The sequence below is a fragment of the Ornithorhynchus anatinus genome, chromosome 4 (assembly GCF_004115215.2).
Source record: "Ornithorhynchus anatinus isolate Pmale09 chromosome 4, mOrnAna1.pri.v4, whole genome shotgun sequence".
Classification (NCBI taxonomy): domain Eukaryota; kingdom Metazoa; phylum Chordata; class Mammalia; order Monotremata; family Ornithorhynchidae; genus Ornithorhynchus; species Ornithorhynchus anatinus.
Genome location: NC_041731.1, coordinates 66343433 through 66365527, shown reverse-complemented (window position 1 = coordinate 66365527; position 22095 = coordinate 66343433). Strand labels below are relative to the sequence as shown.

At 42.8% G+C, this 22095-nt stretch overlaps 1 protein-coding gene across 1 annotated transcript in view; it reads left to right on the top strand.

The window, feature by feature from the left end:
• Positions 1-19886, top strand: part of DPYS (dihydropyrimidinase) — an 82938-nt gene extending 63052 nt beyond the window's left edge. The window contains exons 8-10 of the mRNA XM_029063109.2: positions 4109-4316; positions 16625-16757; positions 19520-19886. Coding sequence (XP_028918942.1) covers positions 4109-4316; positions 16625-16741 — 325 coding nt within the window. The 3' untranslated portion in view covers positions 16742-16757; positions 19520-19886. The remainder of the gene's footprint in view (positions 1-4108; positions 4317-16624; positions 16758-19519) is intronic.
• Positions 19887-22095: the final 2209 nt, after the last annotated feature.

Here is a 22095-nt window from a genome sequence, read left to right as displayed (position 1 = left end):
AGCTCAGTCTGGAAAGCCTCTTGGAGGAGGTGAGTTTTAAGTAGGGATTTAAGTAGGGAAGAGAATTAGATTGTCAGAGGTGAGGAGGGAGGGGGCATTCCAGGACTGCAGGAGGACGTGGCCCAGGGGTCGACAGCGGGATAGGCGAGACCGAGGGACGGTGAAGAGGTGGGCGGCAGAGGAGCGGAGCGTGCGGGGTGGGCAGTAGAAAGAGAGAAGGTCGGAGAGGTAGGAAGGGGCAAGGTGATGGGGAGCCTTGAAGCCTAGAGTGAGGAGTTTTTGTTTGGAGTGGAGGTTGATAGGCAACCACTGGAGTTGTTTAAGAAGGGGAGTGACATGCCCAGAATATTTCTGCAGGAAGATGAGCAGGGCAGCGGAGTGAAGAATAGACTGGAGCAGTGCGAGAGAGGAGGAAGGGAGATCAGAGAGAAGACTGACACAGTAGCCTAGCCGGGATATAACAAGAGCCTGTAGCAGTAATGTAAGGTAAGGTAGAACACTTAGCAGTGTGACCTAGTGGAAGGAGCACAGGTCTCAGAGTCTGAAGACTTGGGTTCTAATCTCAGCTCTGCCACTTTCCTGCTATTCCACCTTGGGCAAGTCACTTGACTTTCATCAATCAATAAATTGTATTTACTGAGCGCTTGCTGTGGGCAGTACTGTGAAAGAGATCTCACTACGTTTATTGCTATATTGTATTTTCCCAAACACTTAGTACAGTGTTCTGCACACAGTAAGCACTTAGTAAATACAATTGACTGACTGATTGACTGGCAACAGCATTGTACTAAGCACTTGGGAACTATACAAAAGAGTTGGTGGACATATTCCCTGCCCACAATGACCTCACAGTCTAACGGGGGAGACAGACACTAATATAAAAATAAATACCTCAGTTTTCTCATCTGTACAGTGGAGAGTCAATGCCTTTTCTCCCTCCTACCTGTCCCTCTAGATTGTAAACTTATTATGACCTGGGAACATGACTGCTGATCCTGTTGGACTGTACTCTCCCAAGTGCTTAGTACAGTGCTCTGCACATAGTAAGCACTCAAATACCATTGACTGAAGATACATGTAAGCCCCGTGTGGGATGGAAACTTGTGTCCAAACTGATTATTTTGTATCTACTCCAGTGCTTAGTACAGTGCTTGTCATGTAGTAAGTGGTTAATACATCACTTAATTATTATTCTTTTTATTAGAAAGGTGTGTGATGAGATGATCTATAGTAAACAGTTTAGAAGACTTGCACAATACTCAACAGTGGACATGAATTTTAGCAAGCACTGTTACTACTTCCTTCTTATCAACCTTTGCCGAGCTCCTGCAACCCATGCTAAGAGCTCCTCACAATAGCTTAGCTAGAATTCACTTTCTGGATAAGCTGGAGGCAGAAACCGCTGATATTCTTTAGAAAGTGAAATTATGAGAAACTATTTAGAAGGTGAAATTGTGAACCTCGCCTGAAGAAGGGTCCTTGTGATGAATTACAGTTGTGATTATGGAGTTTGAATTGGGCAAGATCTCAGAAGTCATCAATCTCATGCAGGAGAGCCTGGGGAGGGTATCTCGATTAACCTGGAACAGTGAAGTCCTATTGTTTAATATGTATTAAGGATGGAAAATGGGTTAGGCATCATATAGAGCAGGCAGAAGACGGTAGCTCTGCCTTATAGGAGTTGGTATTCTAAAATAACATGAGGGATGTAGAAAGGATCCCCATTTTTTTTCCATATCCAAAGTGTGATGAGGCAAGGTTTCTTGGCAGGTGGGGTCTGGCCAGTGGTCTAAGCTTGGGGAGGAAGGGAGGGATAGAGAAGGGGAAGGGTATCACATGGAACCGGTAAGAAGAGACTGCCACTTGTTCTCCTCCTATCTCTCTGGCCATCCATTCTCAGTTTCTTTCGTGGGCTCCTCCTCTGCCTCCCACCCCCTAACTGGGGGGGGAGGGGTGGTCCCTCAAAGTTCAGTTAAATAATAATAATAATTCTAAATGAGGTATTTGTTAAGTGCTTACTGTGTACTCTACACTGTAGTAAGCATGGGGGTAGATACAAGCTAATCAGGTTGGACACAGTCCTTGTCACATGGAATTCACAGTCTTAATCCCCATTTTACAGATGAGGTAACTGAGGACCAGAGAAGTTAAGTGACTTGCCCAAGGCCTCGCAGCAGAGCCAGGATTAGAACTCATAGCCTTCTGACTTCCAGGCCCATGCTCTATCCACTACACCATGCTGCTTCAGTTCTGGGTCCCCTTCTATTTCTCATCTACACCCATTCCCTTGGAGAACTCATTCACTCCAATGGCTTTAACTACCACCTCTACGCAGATGATACCCAACTCTACATCTCCAGCCCTGATTTCTCTGTCGGCTCCCATTTCCTCCTGCTTTCAAGGCATCACTGTTTAGATGTTCTCCCATCAACCCATACTTAATATGTCTAAAACTGAACTTATCTTTCTACCCAAACCCTGTCCTCCCTCTAACTTTCCTATCACTGTAGACGGCATCACCATCCTTCCTGTCTCACAAATGAGTGATGTTATTTTTGATTCCTCTCTCTTATTCAGCCCACATATTCAATCCATCACAATCCTGTTGGTTTTACCATCACAGCATTGCCAAAATCTGCCCCTTGCTCTCCATCCAAACTCTACCACATTAATCCATTCACTTATCCTACCCCACCTTGATTATTGCCTGCCTCCTGTCTCGGCCCACTCAAGTCTATACTTCACTCTGCTGCCCGGATCATTTTTCCACAAAAACTTTCAGTCCATGTTTCCCCATTCCTCAAAAACCCCAATCGTTACCCATCCACTTCCTCATCAAATAAAAACTCCTCACCATTGGCTTCAAAGCACTCAGTCACCTTAACACCTCACCCCTTTCTACCGCACCTTGCTAGTCTTCTACTACAACCCAGCCTGCTGTAGTTCACTCCTCTAATACTAACCTCACTGTTACCGCTATCTCATCTATCTTGCTGCCAACCTCTTGCCCACACCCTACCTCTAGCCTGGAATGCCCTCCCTCTTCATATTCAACAGACAATTAATCTCTCCCCCTACAAAGTCTCATTGAAGACACAACTTCTCCAAGAGGCCTTCCCTGACTGAGTCCTCATTTCCTCTTCTCCCTCTCCCTTCTGTGTTGCCTGACTTGCTCCCTTCATTCATACCCCACTCGCAGCCCCACAGCACTTAGGTACATATCTGTAATTTATTTCTATTAATGTCTGTCTCCCCCTCTAAACTGTAAGCTAACTGTGGACAGGGAAAGGACTGTGTCTGTTTATAATTATAATGTACTCTCCCAAGAGCTTAGTAAAGCATTCTGCACACAGTAAGCGATCAGTAAATATGATTGATTGAATGAATGAAAGAGACAAGAAATAGTGATGGAGGAGCTTAGCAACACAACCATTAATTTCTCAGTTTTCCAGAAGCATTACCTGTTAAGGAGGGGAAATATAGTGGTGGGCATCCCTTGGAACCAGTAAGCATCACCTTCGGACTGAGTTTTTGCTGTCTTCAACTCTCCAGAGTTCTCATGGTCACCATTTGCCACAGCCACCATGACCGAATTATTATTAGAAATTTTTATATTTTTCTCTTTTATTCTTTCTTTATTTCCTTACCTTCTTGAGACGCTTGCTATTTGAAAAAGGTTTAACTTTTCCAAAATGCCTCCTTCTTTTATTGGATGACTTTTTGGAATTAAATTCTTTAGTAAAAATATGAATCTAGCTTTCTTTGCCCTGCTTGCACCTTCTAGACTGTAAGTTTGTTGTGAACAAGGAAAACGTCTACCCACTCTGTTATACTGCATGCTCCCAAAGGCTTAGTACAGTGCTCTGCACTCCGTAATCCCTCAAAAAATGCAATTGATTGATTGATTGTTAATAGACATTTCTGCAGTTAACTCTTTCGGTGGGCAATTGCTTCATACTGAAATGTTAAATGCTTTTCTGTTCTTGTAGTCATTTCCAAGAACCACAGAGTGGATCAATTTTCTCCTAAGCAATTCTATTTTCAGCATTGAACATTCCTCTGAAACAAGAAGCTAATCCTTTGGAAATCTCTGCTTTTACAAATGCAGGACAATTTCTGCAAAAACTCATCATCAGGCTGTTAACTTCAACATATTTGAAGGAATGGTTTGTCATGGAGTACCCCTGGTAACCATTTCAAGAGGCAAAGTGGTATATGAGGCTGGTGTTTTAAAAGTCAAAGCCGGAGATGGAAAGTACATTCCTCGCGAACCATTTGCCGACTACGTTTACAAATGTGTCAAGCAAAGAGATCAGGTCAGTACAAAGTAACTTGGGCATTGAGTTTGTGGACTTTGTAATCAATCAGTGGTATTTATCAAGCGATTACTATATGCAGAGCACTGAACTGAGTGCTTAAGAGAGTTCAACACAACAGAGTTGGCAGACTTATTCCCTGCCCATGACTGATAGTCTAGAGGATGAGATTATGCTAGGATTTGTTTGATTTGTAGGATTTACTACCATTGGCTTTCCATTCTGTGCTTCCTATCTCCTGCCCTATCCCTTGGCCTTTAGATAGGCCAGAGGGTCTAAAATATGTTGCCCTTTGAGTATCATTAGAAGGGAACTAACTAACAAAAGAATGATTGAAAGAAGAAAAGACCAGTACTGGGTGACCACACAAGACTAATTTGGTTCTGCAAATTGGGAAATTGCATGTTATAATAATTATGGTATTTTTAAGTGCTTACTATGTGCCAAGCACTTCTGAGCCTAATCTTTTTCTACAGAAGAGATGTTACATGTGCAGTACACGTTTGGTAGGCCTGAACATCCCTCTCAGGGAATCTCTTAGGGTCTCCAGTGATTCCAGCTCCAGAGAAAAGCGATGTATTAAGCACTTGCTAGATGCCTAGCACTGTGCTATGTGCCCTTCCCCCTGCCCCCCAGGGGGAACTGGAGCAGGCCTAGAGCTGATCCAGAAGTTCAGGCATATTCAAGAGCAGATCCTGGATGGTCAGTGAATGTCAATGTCCACAACAAAGAGAAATTCTATAGAACAGTAACTAACTCTAGCTCTACCAAACAGCTCACTGGATCATCTCTTCAACTTCTACACTTACTCTACGTACAGCTCTCATAACCAGACTAGAGTCAAACCTGCAATTGATAGTTTCAGAATCATTTTTCACTGGCTTCAAGGCTCTCCACCAGCCCTTCCCATCTATTAGCCCTCTTGACTCTCTGTTCTCAGCTAGCTCCCCTTATTCCTTCCAAGCCAACGTAGCTGAACCTCCTGCCTCTGACCTCTCACTATGCTGTTCTACCTCCCTCCTCCACCTAATCCAACAGATCCACATATAATTCCACCTTGGCCAACAACTCTTCCCTGATTAATTTCCAACACCCCAAGTTACATTAGTCCATCAACCACCTCTAGCACTTTTGCAAAAAATGTGGTATTTTTTATGCCCTTACTATGTTCCAGGCACTGGACTAAGCACTGAAGTAGATACAAGTTGGACACAATCCATGTCCCACATGAGACTCACAGTCTTAATCCATATTTTACACAAGTAACTGAGGCACAAAGAAGTTACGCCACTTGCCCAAGGTCACCCAGCAGACAAGTGACAGATCAGGGATTAGGAGAGCCCAGATCCTTTAATTCCCAGTCCCGTGCTCTTTCCATTTGGTCACGATGATTCATTTAGATATTTATTCATACTCTACCTCAGCACTTAAGTAACATATGTATAATTAATTGCAATTGCACATTTTAGTGTGAATACCTAATTTGCAAATATTTTTGTGTGTGTAACCCCCATTGGAGTATAAGCCTGTGCAGGGCAGAGAATTGTATCTGTCTAATGCTTTTGTACTTTCCCAAGCACAGAGTAATAGTAATAGTAATAGTAGCAGTAGTAGTCATAGTAGTAGTATTTACTGAGCATGGACTGAGTGCAATACATAATAATAATGTTGGCATTTCTTAAGTGCTTACTATGTGCCAAGCACTGTTCTAAGTGCAGGGGTAGATACAGGGTAATCACATTGACCCACGTGAGGCTCACAATCTTAATCCCCTTTTTACAGATGAGGTAATTTAGGCACTGAGAAGTTAAGTGACTTGCCCAAAGTCACACAGCTGACAGGTGGTGGAGCCGGGATTAGAACCCATGACCTCTGACTCCTAAACCCATGCTCTTTCCACTGAGCCACGCTGCTTCTTACATGCTAAGAAGCACTCAGAAAGTTCAAAACAGAGAAGTCATGTTTTTATTGAGCACCCACAAGGTGCAGTATATGGTGCTAAGTGCTCAGGAAGGACAGATTAGGGAAAGATGTATTGTACCTTGTGGGTGTTCAATAAGTACTTTTACTAACACCCCCACTATTAGATAAAAACAACCAGACACCTGATTATTGTCGCCTGGTAAAGTTCAAATGAATGTAGATAGCTTTACTTTTTCCATCTCTACTCTCCATCTCTTCTATTTCCTAGAGTATACTGGAATGCTTTGGCCATCCTAGAGGACCTTTTTATAGAGGAATGGGCTAGTCCTGCCATCCTGTATGGGCAAAGTGTTATTGTGCTTCTTTGCCCTCTTAAACATGTAGCCCTGGGAAGAGCTGGCAAGAAGATGCAGTCCCCCTCCCATCATTCTGATGGAAAGGATGTATATGGACTGAGGAATAATGCTGAATTTCTAGACCCAAGGATAGAGGAGACAATTGTTCACATTTATGATATATCTATCTACAGTATTTTTAAGGATACAGACTGCGATAAAAAAATGATAGGATTTATGAGAATTCTGATAGAACTTTTGGAGAATTACCCATTTTCTCTCTGATTTATTACTTGTCTTATGCTGCCGAGTTGTTTCTGACTCATAGCAACTCCATGGACACATTTCTCCCCGAATGCCCCAGCTCCATCTGCAATCATTCTGGTAGTGTATCCCATAGAGCTTTCTTGGTAAAAGATATGGAAATGGTTTATCATTGCCTCCTTCCATGTGGTAAACTTGATTCTCCACCCTTGATTCTCTCCCATGCTGCTGATGCCCAGCACAGGTGAGATTTGATTTGTAGGAGCTTGTTTTCCACTTGCTAGCCACTGCCCAAGCTAGGAATTAAATGGGTAATGCCTCTGCTTGACTCTCTCTCCCATAGCCAAGATGGGTAGAGTACTGAAAACTCACCAGGTGTGATTCTGAGAGGGGAATTTATTACTTAAAGGTGGTATTTTTCACAAATCCTTTTGCATACTCAAACAAATATGGGGATGTGCATGAAACCCAAAGGAGCAAAAACTTTGCAGGAGACTTTACAGACTTTACCCTTTTGAAATGCATTACAAAAACTTCAGAAAATTCTTGAAAAGGAAGTTGTTAGGAAGCATAATAAATTCAATTTTCCCTTCCTGTTTCTTAATGGAGTATATCATTTTGTCAGTGTTTGACAAATGACCAGCACTCTTTCAAGGCCACAAATGAACCCATCAAGATACGTTAACTTTTTATGCTTTTTAATTTTATAAAAGGCATTAACGGGGTATATTATTTACTTTAGTGCTTCTCGCTCTTTGGATGCTTGAAAGGTAAGGGCAAAAGTTTCCACAGTTGTGTCAAACTCATTTCTATGGATGATTCTCTTCTGCATTTAGTCACATGAAATCCAAACTTTAGAAAAGAAGGAAATGATTAATGAAACTTTAGAAAATGATTATCATTAATAGCATAATTATTAAAAAGAAAAAGGAAGTTAAATTGGGTAATAGCAATATCTCTATTAATTTTCTTAGAGATGTATATGTTAATGGGAAGTATCTCCATGGAACTGAGACAGGGGTTCAAGATGAGTGAGGAGAAAAAGGGCAGGGAAGAGAGCAAAAATTGATACAGAAAGACAGGGAAAATACACAATCAATTGACCAAGCATTAATTGAATAGAGCCCCATTATAAGCCATTGGAAGATTGAATCCCCTGAAGGATAGGGACCAGATCTAAATCCCAGCTGTGTGTTCTCTCCCAGTACTTAGTACAGTGCTCTGTCCATAGTAAGTGCTTAATACATATTCTATTAATAAATATTAATAATAATAACAATTATGGTATTTGTTAAGCACTTATCATGTGTCAAGCACAGTTCCAAGTGTTGAGGTAGATACAGATAATCAGATTGGACAGAGTGCCTGTCCCACATGGGGCTCACAGTCTTTTTACAGATGAGGTGACTGAGGCCCAGGGAAGTGAAGTGACTTGCCCAAGTCCAAGTAGCAGAGTTGAGATTAGAACACAGGTCCTTCTGACTTTCAGGACCGTGCTTTCACCACTATAGTCTAATTAGTTTTACATGATTAGTGCCCTGATAGAACTTACAATCCACTGGGGAGATATACACTTAAATAAATTACAGATAGAAGGAAGTAATAGAGTATATATGATGCAGTTGTAAATTCTACAGAGATTTTGAGTAATTAAGTGGCACAGAAGAGCTGAAGGGGAAGTTGGGGGCTCAATCGAGTGGGAGGAATAGAGAGTTATCTCAAAGAGATGTGATTTCAGAGGGCTTTGAAAATGGAGAAAACTGAGGTGTGTCAGATATAAAGGGAGAGGGAGATGCTTACTGTGTGCAGAGCGCTGTACTAAGTGCTTACTTTGTGCGAAGCACTCTACTACTAGAGAAGCAGCATGGCTGTAGAGAAGCAGCATGGCTCTGTGGCAAGAGCCTGGGCTTTGGAGTCAGAAGTCATGGGTTCGAATCCCCGCTCTGCCACTTGTCAGCTGTGTGACTGTGGGCAACTCACTTCACTTCTCTGTGCCTCAGTTACCTCATCTGTAAAATGGGGATTAAGACTGTGAGCCCCACGTGGGACAATCTGATTCCCCTGTGTCTACCCCAGCGCTTAGAACAGTGCTCTGCACATAGTAAGTGCTTAACAAATACCAACATTAATTAATTAATTACTAAGTACTATACAACTGGTAGACATAATTCCTGCTCTCAAGGAGCTTACTAGTAGGCTTGGGAGGGCATAAGCAGTAGTTCAGCAGCAGAAGATGCAAAAAGAGACACAGTGAGTAGCTCAGAGTAGTAAAGAGTGCGAGCTGGAGTGTGGTGAGAGAAGAGAATGGATATCTAGGAGGGAGAGAACTGATTAAGTTTCTTAAAGTTAATGGTCAGGAGTTTATACTTGTTATGGATAAGATTGGACTACCATTGGCTGTGTTTCTGAGAACTTGAGAGATGCATAAGAATAATGTTTTAGAAAAATGATCTGGCCAGTGGAGTGACATGTAGGCTGGAGAGGGGAAAGACTGGAGACAGGAAGATCATCAAAGAAGCTAGTGCAGTAGACAAGCTAGGGTCAATAGGCTGGAGAGGGGAAAGACTGGAGACAGAAAGATCATCAAAGAAACTAGTGCAGTAGACAAGCTAGGGTCAATCAATCAATCAGCCAGTGCTATTTACTGAGTACTTATTGTGTGCAGAACATGGTACAAAGTGCTTGGGAAAGTACAATACAACAGAGTTGGTAAATGTAATCCCTGTCCACAAGAAGTTCACAGTCTACAGTGAGGAACAGACATTAAAATAAACTATGGAGAAATGGTATATTATAAGGTACGTACACAAGCACTGTGGGGCTGGGTTAAGTATCAAAGTGCTTTAAGGGGTACATGTCTAAGTGTGTAAGTTGACACAGAGGAGAGAGCAGGTAGGAGAAATAGAAAGAAAACCTCTTGGAAGATATATGATTTTAGGAGGGCTTTCAATCAATTATATTTATTGAGCACTTACTGTGTGCAAAGCACTGTACTAGATGCTTGGGAGAGTTCAATATAAACAATAAACAGGCATATTCCTTTCCCACAGTGAGCTTACAGTTTAGAGAGAGAGACAGACGTTAATAGAAATACATAAATTACAATTACGTACATAAGTGCTGTGGGGTTGGGAAGGGAATGAATAAAGGGAGCAAGTCAGGGTGATGAAGAAAGGAGTGGGAGAAGAGGAAAAGAGGGCTTAGTCAGGGAAGGCCTCTTGGAGGAGATTTGTCTTCAATAATGTTTTGAAGGCGGGGAGAGTGTATGTTGAATACAAGGAGGGAGGGTATTCCAGGCCAGAGGAAGGGGGTGGGCTAGGAGTTGGCAGCGAGATAGATGAGACTGAGCTACAGTGAGAAGGTTAACTTTAGAGGAGAGAAGTGTGTGGGCTGGGTTATAGTAGGAGAATAGCGAGGTGAGGTAGGAAGGGGTAAAGCGGTAGAGTGTTTTAAAGCCAATGATGGGGAGTTTTTGTTTGATGTGGTGGTGGATGGGCAACCACTGGAATTTCTTGAGGAGAGCAGAAATTAATGATGTGTATATATCTATGATTTTATTTATCTTGATAATATTTACGCCATTGTTACACATATTGTTTTGTTTTGTTCTGTTTTGTTTTGCTGTCTCCCCTGTTTAGACTGTAAGCCCGTTATTGGGGAGGGATTGTCTCTATCTGTTGCCTAATTGTACATTCCAAGCGCTTAGTAAGCACATAGTACGCACTCAATAAATACGATTGAATGAATGAATGGATGAATGAATGCCCTAAATGTTTCTGTAAAAAAATGATCCGAGCAGCAGAGTGACGTATGGACTGGAGTTGGAAGAGACAAAAGGCAGGGAGGTCAGCAAGGAGGCTGATACAATAATCAAGACAGGGTAAGATAAGTGCTTGGATTAACATCATAGCAGTTTGGATGGAGAGGAAGCTGGGGCGTATGAATATGAAGGAGGAGAAGTTCCAAGTCAGAGGGAGAAGGAGGATGTGGGCAAGAGATCAGTGACTGGATAGACTTGATGGAGGTACAGAAAGTAGGTTAACCTTAGAGGAGAAGAGCTTGTGGGCTGGGTAATAGTAGGAGATCAGTGTGGTAAGGTAGGGAGGGAGAGCTGGTTGAGTGCCTTAAAACCGATGGTAAGGATCTTCTGTTTGACACGGAGGTGATAGGCAACCACTGGAGGTTTTTGAGGAGTGAGAGATATGGACTGAAAGGTTTTTCAGAAAAATGATCTGGGTAGCAGGGTGAAGTAAGGACTGGAGTGGGTAAAGATAGCAGAGAGGGAGGACAGTGAGGACGCAGCATGGCCTAGGGAAAGAGCACAGAGAACTTGGGTTTTAATTCCAGTTCCTGCACTTGTCTGCTGTGTGACCTCGGGCAAGTCACTTCACTTCTCTGTGCCTCAGTTATTTCATCTATGAAATGTGGACGAAGCCCTCCTGTTGGTTTAGACTATGAGCCATGTATGGAACAGGGACTGTTCCACCTGATTATCTTGTATCTACCTCAGCGCTTAGAATAGTGCTTGATATGTAAAAAATACTTAACAAATACCATTAAAAAGAGGCTTATGCAGGAGTCAAGGAGGAAAATGGAGAGGAAAGGGTTGATTTTAGCAATGTTGTGGAGGTGGAACTGGCAGGATTTTATGGTAAATTGAATGTGTGGGTTGAATGAAAGAGATAACGCGAAGGTTAAAGGCTTCTGGGACAGGAAAGATGGTGATGCTGTCTAAAATGATAGGAAAATCAGTGGGAGGACTTTCTATAATGATAGCAAAGGAGTGGGACGGCAAGAGAAGCCATGGTGGCCTAGTGGATGGAGCCAGGGCCTGGGTTTCAGAAGGACCTGGGTTCTAGTCCCGGCTCTGCCAGCTGTCTTCTGTGTGACCTTGGGCCAGTCACTTTACCTCTCTGTGCCTCAGTGAACCTCATCTGTAAAATGGGCATGGAATGTGTCCAATCCAATTGGCTTGTTTCTACTCTGGAGCTTAGGATGGTGCTTAACACATAGTAAATGCTTAAACAAATACCACACCAAAAAAATTAGTCACCTCAAACCCACAAACTGAGAGTGCATAGTCTCACCTAGTTCATCCTTGTGCAGGTCAGGCTGGCCACAGGAACAGGGAAGCAGCTGGGCAGACCTAAAGGAGAGACCATCCTGCCTGTACTCTGTGAATAATCAAACTGTAGCTTCCGACTGCAGCGGGACAGGGAGACCGGGGGTCGGGGTAGGGCTTCTGCTACTACCAAGAGCCATTCTGTGGGTGTCTAGTGCCAAGATGGCTGGGTAAGAGAAGGAGCAATCTCAGACCAAGACCTAGGCTGGTGGCAGAGGGATCACTTCCCAGTTGGGGTCTCTCACATCTCCATGCTGCGGCTGGCTGGTGAGACCCCTACAGCTGAACCCATGGGTGAGTTGGAGATCTATTATTCATTCAATAGTATTTACTGAGTGCTTACTATGTGCAGAGAACTGTACTAAACGCTTGGAATGTACAATTCGGCAACAGATAGAGACAATCCCTGCCCATTGACGGGTTTACAATCTATTAGATGAAGGATTCATTGACACAAATGTGATCACACATCGTTCTATTCCCTTCTCTTTGCCTTTCAAAACACTTTAACACTTTGTGCATTTCATCAAAAACTCATGAGCAAAGATGATCACCTCCAGAATGTGTGATAATATCTAATGCCAAACTTGATTAAAGCAGTCAGCAGAGAGTCGAGATAAGTTAGTATTCGACAGAGAACAAAGTGGGGGCAGCAGGAAGTCAAGCTTGAACAGAGGGGCAGTCTGAAGTGGTAGGATCAGAAACACAGAAAGAATAGATAGGTGAGAGGAAATGATCTAAAAATAAGAAAAAGGAGGCAATCGGTCATATTTTTTAAGCACTTCCTGTGGAAAGAGAGCTTGGGAGAGTACGATGTAACAGAGATGGTAGACACTTTCCATGCCTGCAAGAAGCTTGAAGTCTAGAGGGAGCTTAGGGATCTGAAGGACTGCTGGGACTGGAAATAATTTTCTTTTGGAAAAGTTTGTGCTTTCAGTTCAGATATATCTCATAACAGGCATAAGTGCTCTTTTAAACATTTTACTTGATTCTTTTTCTGGTAATTTCATTTTTACTTCTAAAATCATCATTAAATGGGAAACAGACAGAGCACTCTCAATTCCACCAATAGTGGCATATGGCTAATGTCTCAATCAATCAATCAATCAATTTATTAAGCACCTATTGTGTGCAGACCACTGTACTGAGCACTTGGGAGAGTACAATATAGAGAGTGGTAGATATGTTCCCTGCCCACAGTGAGCCTACAACCTGGTTGGGGAGACAAAAATTAATATAAATAAACAAATTATGGATGCATAAATAAATACTGGGGCATGGAGAAAGGGGTGAATAAAGGGTGCAAATCCAAGAACAAAAGCGATGCAGAAGGGTGTGGGAGAAGAAAGGGGGGCCTAGTCAGGGAAGGCTAGGAGGAGATGTACCATCAATAAGGCTTTGAAGGTACCGGGGGCATTTATCTTTCAGGTATGAATAAGGAAGGAGTTTCAGGCTAGGGTGTGGGCAAGAAGTTGGTGAGATGGACAAGATGGAGGTAGACTGAGTAGGTAGGCAATAGAAGAGCAAAGTATGTGAGCTGGATGATATTATAAGATGGAGAGAGCTGGTGGAGAACTTTGAAGCTGACAAAATAGGATCCTGAAACTATCCATTTTTGGTCTGACTCTAGTCTGATTGTAAGACCGGTGTGAAGCAGAGGTGAAGAAAGTGAAGAGATGCTCCAGTGAGTATCTCCAACTCTCTTGGTTGTGGATATTGACATTCACTGGCCACCCAGGATCTGCTCTTGAATATCGATTGGAATGGATTGGATTGGATTGGAATGTCCTATTAGAAAGGTTTGCACTTGAGAAGCAGCGTGGCTCAGAGGAAAGAGCCCGGGCTTGGGAGTCAGAGGTCATGGGTTCTAATCCCGGCTCTGCCACTTGTCAGCTGTGTGACTTTGGGCAAGTCACTTAGCTTCTCTGTGCCTCAGTTCCCTCATCTGTAAAATGGGGATGAAGACTGTGAGCCTCACGAGGGACAACCTGATCACCCTGTATCTGCCCCAGTGCTTAGAACAGTGCTCGGCACATAGTAAGCGCTTAACAAATACCAACATTATTAACACTTTAATAAAAAATGCAATATAAGCTTCCTCTAGACTGTAAGATCATTGTGGGCAGGTAATGTGTCTGTTTATTGCACTCTACACTGTACAGTGGTTTGCACACAGTAGGACTCAATGAATACAATGGATTGATTGAATGAATAATAATATTAGCATATTCCAGCACAAGATATGGTGAGAAGCAGCCTGACAGTGGATAGAGCATGGGCCTGGGAGCCAGGGGATCTGGGTTCTAATCCTAGCCCTGCCACATCTGCTGTGTGACCCTGAGCAAGTAACAACTTCTCTGTGCCTCAGTTACCCCATCTGTAAAATATGAATTCAATACCTGCTCTCCCTCTTAGACTATCAACCCCATGTGGTACAGGGACTGTATATAAACTGATTAACTTGTATCTACCCCAATGCTTAGAACAGAGGTGGACATACAGTAAGCATTTAACAAATACCTTAAAAAAAACAGGACAATTAAAATTCCTTTATTCCCCAGATAGATAAGGCTCATTTTCAAACTTCTGCGGAAAACTTATCTTTCATTAGCACTAGTCTCTCTTTTTCACTTAGGGTCCTGTGAGTGTTTTATGCATTATAAACTCCATCTAATACTAATGTAAGTTTCTAGCTGTGTGAATCACAGCGAGATCTCTCCATGTGAGCTCAGCTCTTAACAAGACAAGTCAACACATCTGTGAAAGAACAGGGATTTATTTAATATTGAATTATAGGTTCATGCCTGCTATACTAGGAGGTGAATCCGGAGTAACGATAAATCTAGGTGCTAAATAAAGGAATTAGAATTTCAGTAGTGTCCTCGCATCCAGTGGAGGATAAATGTGGCACTGAAGGGAAGGAATAAATCTAGTTTTCCCTTTAGAGATTGGAGGTGTCCTCTGAGATACGGGTAGAGTTGAAGTAAGGACATTTTGGCCTTCCCTGAATTTTGAGGCAGTATAGTGCCTGGGTCACCAGAAAGCGGAGACTGGGAAGGAAATGTAAAGAGAAAGTAGCATTTTCAGCACAGCTTTACCTGAGGACTGCACTTAGGCCAGAATGGATACATCATGAGGTCCTAGGTCTCACCCTGCAAGGAGAATGACACTCAGAAAAGTTTGAATTTTTGAGGCCCTCCATCCATAGCTAGCTCTGGAGGACTATGATTGGTTTCGACTGAACTGCTTCTGATGACTTTTTTTTTCTTAGTATTGCTATGCTTTTATGGACTTTTTTTAATGGTATACTTTAAACCGCTTACTATGTTCCAGGCACTGTACTTAGCACTGGGGTAGATACAGGAGAATCAGGTTGGACATAGTACATGTCCCTCATGGGGCTTACAGTTTTAATACCCATTTTAGATGTGAGGTAAATGAGGCCCAGAGAAGTGAAGTGACTTATTCAAGGTCACACAGCAGACAAGTGGCAGATTCAGGATTAGAACCCCGGTCCTTTTTACTCCCTGGCCCATGCTTTATCCACTAGGGCATAGTGCTTCTCGGTACTGACATTATCAGTAGTGTTTGAAAGAAGGATTTTCTTTTAAGTATTTTATTTCCTCTCATTTTATTTGTTGTAAGCTCACCTCCATCAGGAGGCTTTCCCAGACTGAGCCCCCTTTTCCCTCTGCTCCCCCTCCCCTTCCCCCACCCTCTGCTCTTCCCCCTTCTCCCCTCAGCACTGTGTTCATTTGTATGTATTATTTATTACCCTATTTATTGTGTTAAGGAGGTGTATATCTCCTTGATTCTATTTATCTTGATGATGTTGTGTTGTTTTTGTTTTGTTCTGTTTTGCTTTGCTGTCTGTCTCCCCCATTTAGACTCTGAGCCCATCATTGGGCAGGGATTGTCCCTATCTGTTGCCAAATTGTACATTCCAAGCACTTAGTACAGTGCTCTGAACATAGTAAGTGCTCAATAAATACTATTGAATGATTGAATGAATGAATAATAGTAGTAGTAGTGGTATTTTTTGAGTACCCACTGGATGCAGTTCACTGTAGAAAACAAAACAGAAGTATGGCACTAGCTTGTAAGCTCATCGTGGTCAGGGAACATGTCTACCAACTCTGTTGCACTGTACTCTCCCAAGGGTTTAGTACAGTGCTCTGCACACAGTAAGCACTCAATAAATATGATTGAATGAATGAATAAATCTGCTCGTTTTCATTGCATTTTCTTAGAGCCCATTGCAATACTTAGAACACTGTAATGCACTGAATGAATAGTTATGTCAATATGAGGGTGATATAGGGGCAGGGTGCTTGATCTGTCAAATGACGAACAGAGAGAAAATAGCAGACATATAGGTCAAAGGAGCTTGGCTAAGTGTATAGTCAGATTTCCTGGAGTGTGACCAAGTCCCTGGCAGGTCACTGAGGATGACACAGGGATTGATGGATGTGACATTGACTCCTTTTTAAATCTCTCCCTTTCCTACAATAAAATTGGCTTTTAAAGGCATTTCACCTAAAAATTGAACAATAGGTTGGTAGTTCAAAAAATATAAATGAACAAAATTGATGGGGCAAACCACATCTGCTCTGCAAATTTCAAACTGAAGCTCTGAATAAGAGAAATGAAATGTTCTGTTCCAGACTTGCACCCCTAGCCCTGTGGAACGAGCACCTTATATGGGAGAAGTGGCCACGTTGTCGTCAACTAAGAAAAAAGAAAGTTCAAAATCTGGAGCCCGGAAGCACTCACGTTCTTAAAGTTCAGCTCCTTCAGGTAATGGATTGTGGGGAATTAGGTTCCACGCTCCAAAGGAGTCTATGGTAGCTGAGTGCACAAGGTAAAATGGAAATTCTTTGTATCGCTGCTTTCGCTATTTTATGAAAAATTTGAACACCAAAGTATGGAAGTTTTTAAAGTGCAAAGTGACACTAGCAAAAGTGGTAAGAGACTGAGCGAAGAGGAGCATAGAAAGAAGATGCAAAACAGTGTGGTTTAGTGGAAAGAGCTCAGGCCTAGGAGACAGAGGACCTGGGTTCTTATCCCTTGCTCTGCCATTTATCTGCTGTGTGACTTTAGGCAAGTCACTTAACTTTTCTGTACCTCAGTTTCCTCTGGGGATTAAGATTATAAGACCCATGTGGGACATGGACTGAATAGCTTGTAACCACCCCAGCACTTTGTATGGTGTCTGGCTCAGAGTAAGTGCTTAACAAAAGCCATTAATACATATTTTAGGAAACATGTCTCTTCAGCCAGAGATGAGAATTTAAAATAATCTTTTAGGTAAGTAGAAGACATCTCAACCAGGAGCCGTGGGTGCCCACGTCATGGTTGGGTGATGGAATGCTGACCACCCATGTTAATTGCTTCAGTGGTTTTAGAAGACAGGAAGGGAGTTACTGATGTCTGTCCACTTGTTTTGTTTTGTTGTCTGTCTCCTTGTAGACTGTGAGCCCGTTGCTTAGGGATTGTCTCTATTTGTTGCCGAACTGTTACCAAATGCTTAGTACAGTGCTCTGCACACAGTAAGCGCTCAGTAAATATGATTGAATGAATGAATGAATGAGCTATAGGTAGCCCAGCCAACCCCTGGAACAAGAAAAGGTCTGGAGGTGGAGCCAAGATGGTGGCTCCACTCCTTGGGCTCCATCAGCATGACAGGAGCATTTCAAGAGGGTGATGCATCTCCTTCTCTGATGCCAGAATGTCCCCATGCCTCTCCATGTGTTCCACCAATGCTGCCGCCATCAAGTGGATAGAGTGCAGGAGGTGAGGGCTTGGGGACAGTATGCTGCCAAAGGAAGGAATTGGATTGCCCTGGAGGGTGGGGAAGGGAGGGAGGGAGGGTGTGTGTGTGTGTGTGTGTGTGTGTGTGTGTTTCAGGGTGGAGAGTGGGGGAGAAAATATTATTGTGGGCCCTTTAGGCAAAGGCGTAGTGGATGACTTGCCCCCACATATACTAAGTTTGAGAGCCTGAAGAAGCAACTGCACTCCAGCCTCGCTGCCCAGTAATGAGCTAAACAGAGGTAGTTACAGTGGGTTGGGGGAGGTTGAGACAGAGAGAACACAGTGGGCTGGGTTGTATTAATCCACTGTGTCCCCACACCCACTGGGAACAGAGGACTTAAATGGGTACTTGGGACAGTGATAATGCTGATTCAGTTGGAACAAAACGACAGATGATTCTCGGTCCCACAGGGGACTTCAGGATCAAGAACTTGTACAAAGGAAGTCAGTACAATAGAAGTGATGTCTTAAATACTCCCTTACTTTCAACTTCTCCCTTCCTCCCTTTTTTCTATATTCCTCCCTTTTTTCTCTCCCTTTCCTTTCTTTTCATTTCCCTTTTTTATTCTTCTGACTCTCTTTCATTTTGCAACCCTACCACCCCCTCCAATGCTCCATTTTTCCCTACGGTATTTTGTTAAGCACTTATTATGTGCTAGACACTGTACTAAATGCCAGAGTAGATATAAATTAATCAGGTTGGTCACAGTCCCTGTTTTACATGGGGCTCATAGTCTTAATCCCCATTTGACAGATGAAGTAACTGAGGCACTGTGAAGTGAAGTGACTTGTCCAAGGTCATGGAGCAGACAAGTTTTGGAGCTGGGATTAGAATGTGAGTACTTCTGACTCCCAGGCCCATGCTCTATCCACTAGGTTATGCCACTTCCTATGAGGCATCCTGGAGTGTTGACCACTGTGCCCCCATATTCAAAATGAAAAATAGACCCCAGGATCCCCATTGTATGAAACATCTGAAGAAAAGTGAAGAAACCCCGGACCTGAGGGGAAGAGGCACTTCAGAATATCAGCAAGCTGCAGAAGTAGAGAAGAATTTGAGGGCAGTGACAATGTCTTACATCCATGTACTCTTCCAAGCGCTTAGACTAGTGTGTTGCACACCCAGTAGGCAATCAGTAAATACTACTGCTGCTTCACTATATTTTGTCTTGAGTCCTTACAGACCTCTACTGGTTTAAAATTTCAGCAACAATGTCAATGATAAAAAAACAAATAGGGCTTATAATATAGAAAGTGAGAAAAAATTTGAAATACAGAAGAACAAACCTGTATTTGCAATATTAAGAAGAGAAAATCCCTGTAATCTACTTGATTGGTCTTGATCTTGAACTTGTTTGGTTTTGACTGGTCTTGGTCTTGAGAAGCATTATAGTTTAGAGAATTGAGCTCAGGCCTGGGAGTCAGAAGGACCTGGGTTCTAATCCTACCTCTGCCACATCTGCTGTATGACCTTGGGCAAGTCATTTAAACTCTATGGACCTCAGTTACCTCTTCTGTAAAATGGGGATTAAGAGTGTGAGCCCCATTTGGGACAGGGACTGTGTCCAACCGGATTAACCTGTATCCACCCCAGTATTTAGCATGGTACCTGGCACGTAGTGAGTGCTTAACAAATACCTCAAACATTATTACTATTATAAATAATATAATTTATTGTGAGAGGTGATAAAATTCTACATTTTTGTTTGAAATGACGTTACAATATCTTCCTTTTGTTCACTTCCAAGGTTGGAGCCAGAGGAAAATCCCCCTTGCAACCACCTGAGGCGGATGTTGTCTTCTCAACTCTCAGATAACTAGCCCTCTTGTCGATTCATTGCTCCAGGCCTTCCTTGTGTAGTCTCAGAAGTGAATACTGCTATTCTAGCTGTGATTTCTTGCAGAATAAAATTAAAACCTAAGGTGTTAGTGAATTTTTAGTACCGGGCAGGCGCTTGCAAACACCCTTTAATGATCCTTTAAATTGACACCTACTGGATTTCTGAGATTCTACCCTAGTTAAAAAAAATGTTCTGAGTTTTGAATAGTAGTTCTGCCACCGAGACAAACCAATATATAGTCATACTTAAAATAAAATTTTTAGATCAACATTGACTCCCTTCGCTTCCTTTATTGTCTCTTTTTTATCATGCATTTCTTTCCTACCAACTAAGCTAATTTGTTGGGCCGATTGTCATAGATCAGCAGCATCTTCGGCAAGTCATTTACCTTCTCTTTGTCTATGAAATTGAAACCTCTCCACCACAAACTCATATCATCACTATGATTTCAAACCTAAATAAGTCAAAAATTTCCTGTAGAATATAGTCAGCAGTGTTAAATGTATCACCTGTGCCTTCCTGTCCCTCTGACTCACTGAATACATAGAAAGGGCTCAAAAAATGCCACTGAGGGCTTTATTCAAGCTCGCACCAGAACTTGTGCTGCTAATGTTGAGGGATCTCACAGACACTGTGGCCGTAGTGGAGGCAGAAGAGTAGGGTGCATTCCTCTCCTTGCCTTAGAGAGTGAAGATGAATTGAAAGATTGACTCTGCAACAGCATGTGTGCACCCTCTATCTCCACAGCACACCAGGGCCAGGTAAGTGGAGTCTTTACCAAAGATCAGAAAATGGTGCTGAGTGCAAGTACTCAACTGACCTCCTTTAAGGGTAAGTGATTGCAGTTTGCTCCCACCTCCACAAAAGCTTGGCGCTCAGCTGAAGCAAGCACACCCTGAAAGACTTCCTGAACTTTTAGTGTAGCTCAGCTGTGGCGGGTGCATGAGATCCTATTTATAATGGTTTCCACTGCTCCTTTCTCTTGCTTAGGAGAGGACCTAGTGGGGACAGAAAGATTTAGGAGTGGGGGCAAAGTTCTATGTAAAATTGCCCAGGTATCTAGATTGGAATAGAACTTAATCTAATTTTTGCAATAGGTGAGAGTTTTTTAAATTAAAACTCTCTGATACACTACCGGAATGATTGCAGATGGAGATGGGGTGTTCTGAAAGAGATGTGTCCATGGCATTGCTATGGGTCAGAGACCAATCCACGGCATAAGACACTGAGTCAGATAGGAGCCATATAAAGGGAATGAGGGGTTTTTTTTGTTTTGTCTGAACCTTTGGAGAATGGCTTGAGCAGTGCAACTGAGGTTGGTTTCAAAAGACTACCAGTTGGACCTCCTTCAGAAGAAAGAATGAAATAAGTATATCTACTCATTTCTATCCCCACTAGACTGTCAGCTCAATGTGGTCAGGGAACGTGTCCATCAACTCTGTTGTATTGCACACTCCTAAGAGTTTAATACAGTGGTCTGCATCATCATCACTGAAAGTATTTGTTGAGTGCTTACTATGTGCATGCAGAGCACTGTACTCTCCACTCAGCAAGTGCTCAATAAATAGCATTGATTGATCTACTCACCTTCTATTTCCTCCATTATCAGTCCTGGTGAGTAAAGTGCTTAAGTTTGACACCTACATGGATCAGTAAATGTACATGTGCTGGTAACAAGCAAAAATAAAATCAGAGAATTCAAAAATGGGAGAAAATTTGAGTTTGTGTTTTTAAATGGTATTTAAGTGCTTACTGTGTGCCAGACAGTATACTAAGTGTTAAGGTAGGTACAAGATAATCTGGTTGGGCATAGCCCCTGTCACGCATGGGACTCACAGCCTTAATCCCTATTTTACAGAAGAAGTAACTGAGGCACAGACAACTGAAGTGACTTGTACAAGGTCATTCAACAGACAAGTGGCAGATGCAGGATTAAAACCCAGGATCTTTTTGCTGTTTCTCACTGTTCTAGGTGCTGGAGTAGATACAAGTTAACTTACTGTCTAGAGGAGCTAGAAATGAGTAGATACAGTCCCAGTCCCACATGGGGCTCACAGTCTAAGTAGGAGGGAGAACAGGAATCGAATCCTCATTTTACAGATGAGGAAACTAAGGCACAGAGAAGTGAAGTGACTTGTCCAAAGTCACCCAGCAGTTAAGTGGTGGAGCTGGAATTAGAACCCAGGTCCTCTGACTCCCAGGCCTGGGCAACTTCCACCAGGCCACATGGTTTCCTCTCTGCACTTTTGCAAATTCTGCCACTTGGCTGCAGGCTCTGGTTTTGCAATCCTTCTCCAGACTCCTAATCCTGGCCTCCTCCTGCACCCCACCTGGTTGTCAGAGCCTCTTGGCCTCCCAGTGGGTGGGCCAGTGGCCCCAGGGCTCCCACCCGAGAGCAGCCGCTGGTGACACTAGTCCACCAGGGGCTCGCAGTAGTAGACTTTGGCCATCGGCATTCACATCCTGCAGAAGGTCAAAGGCCC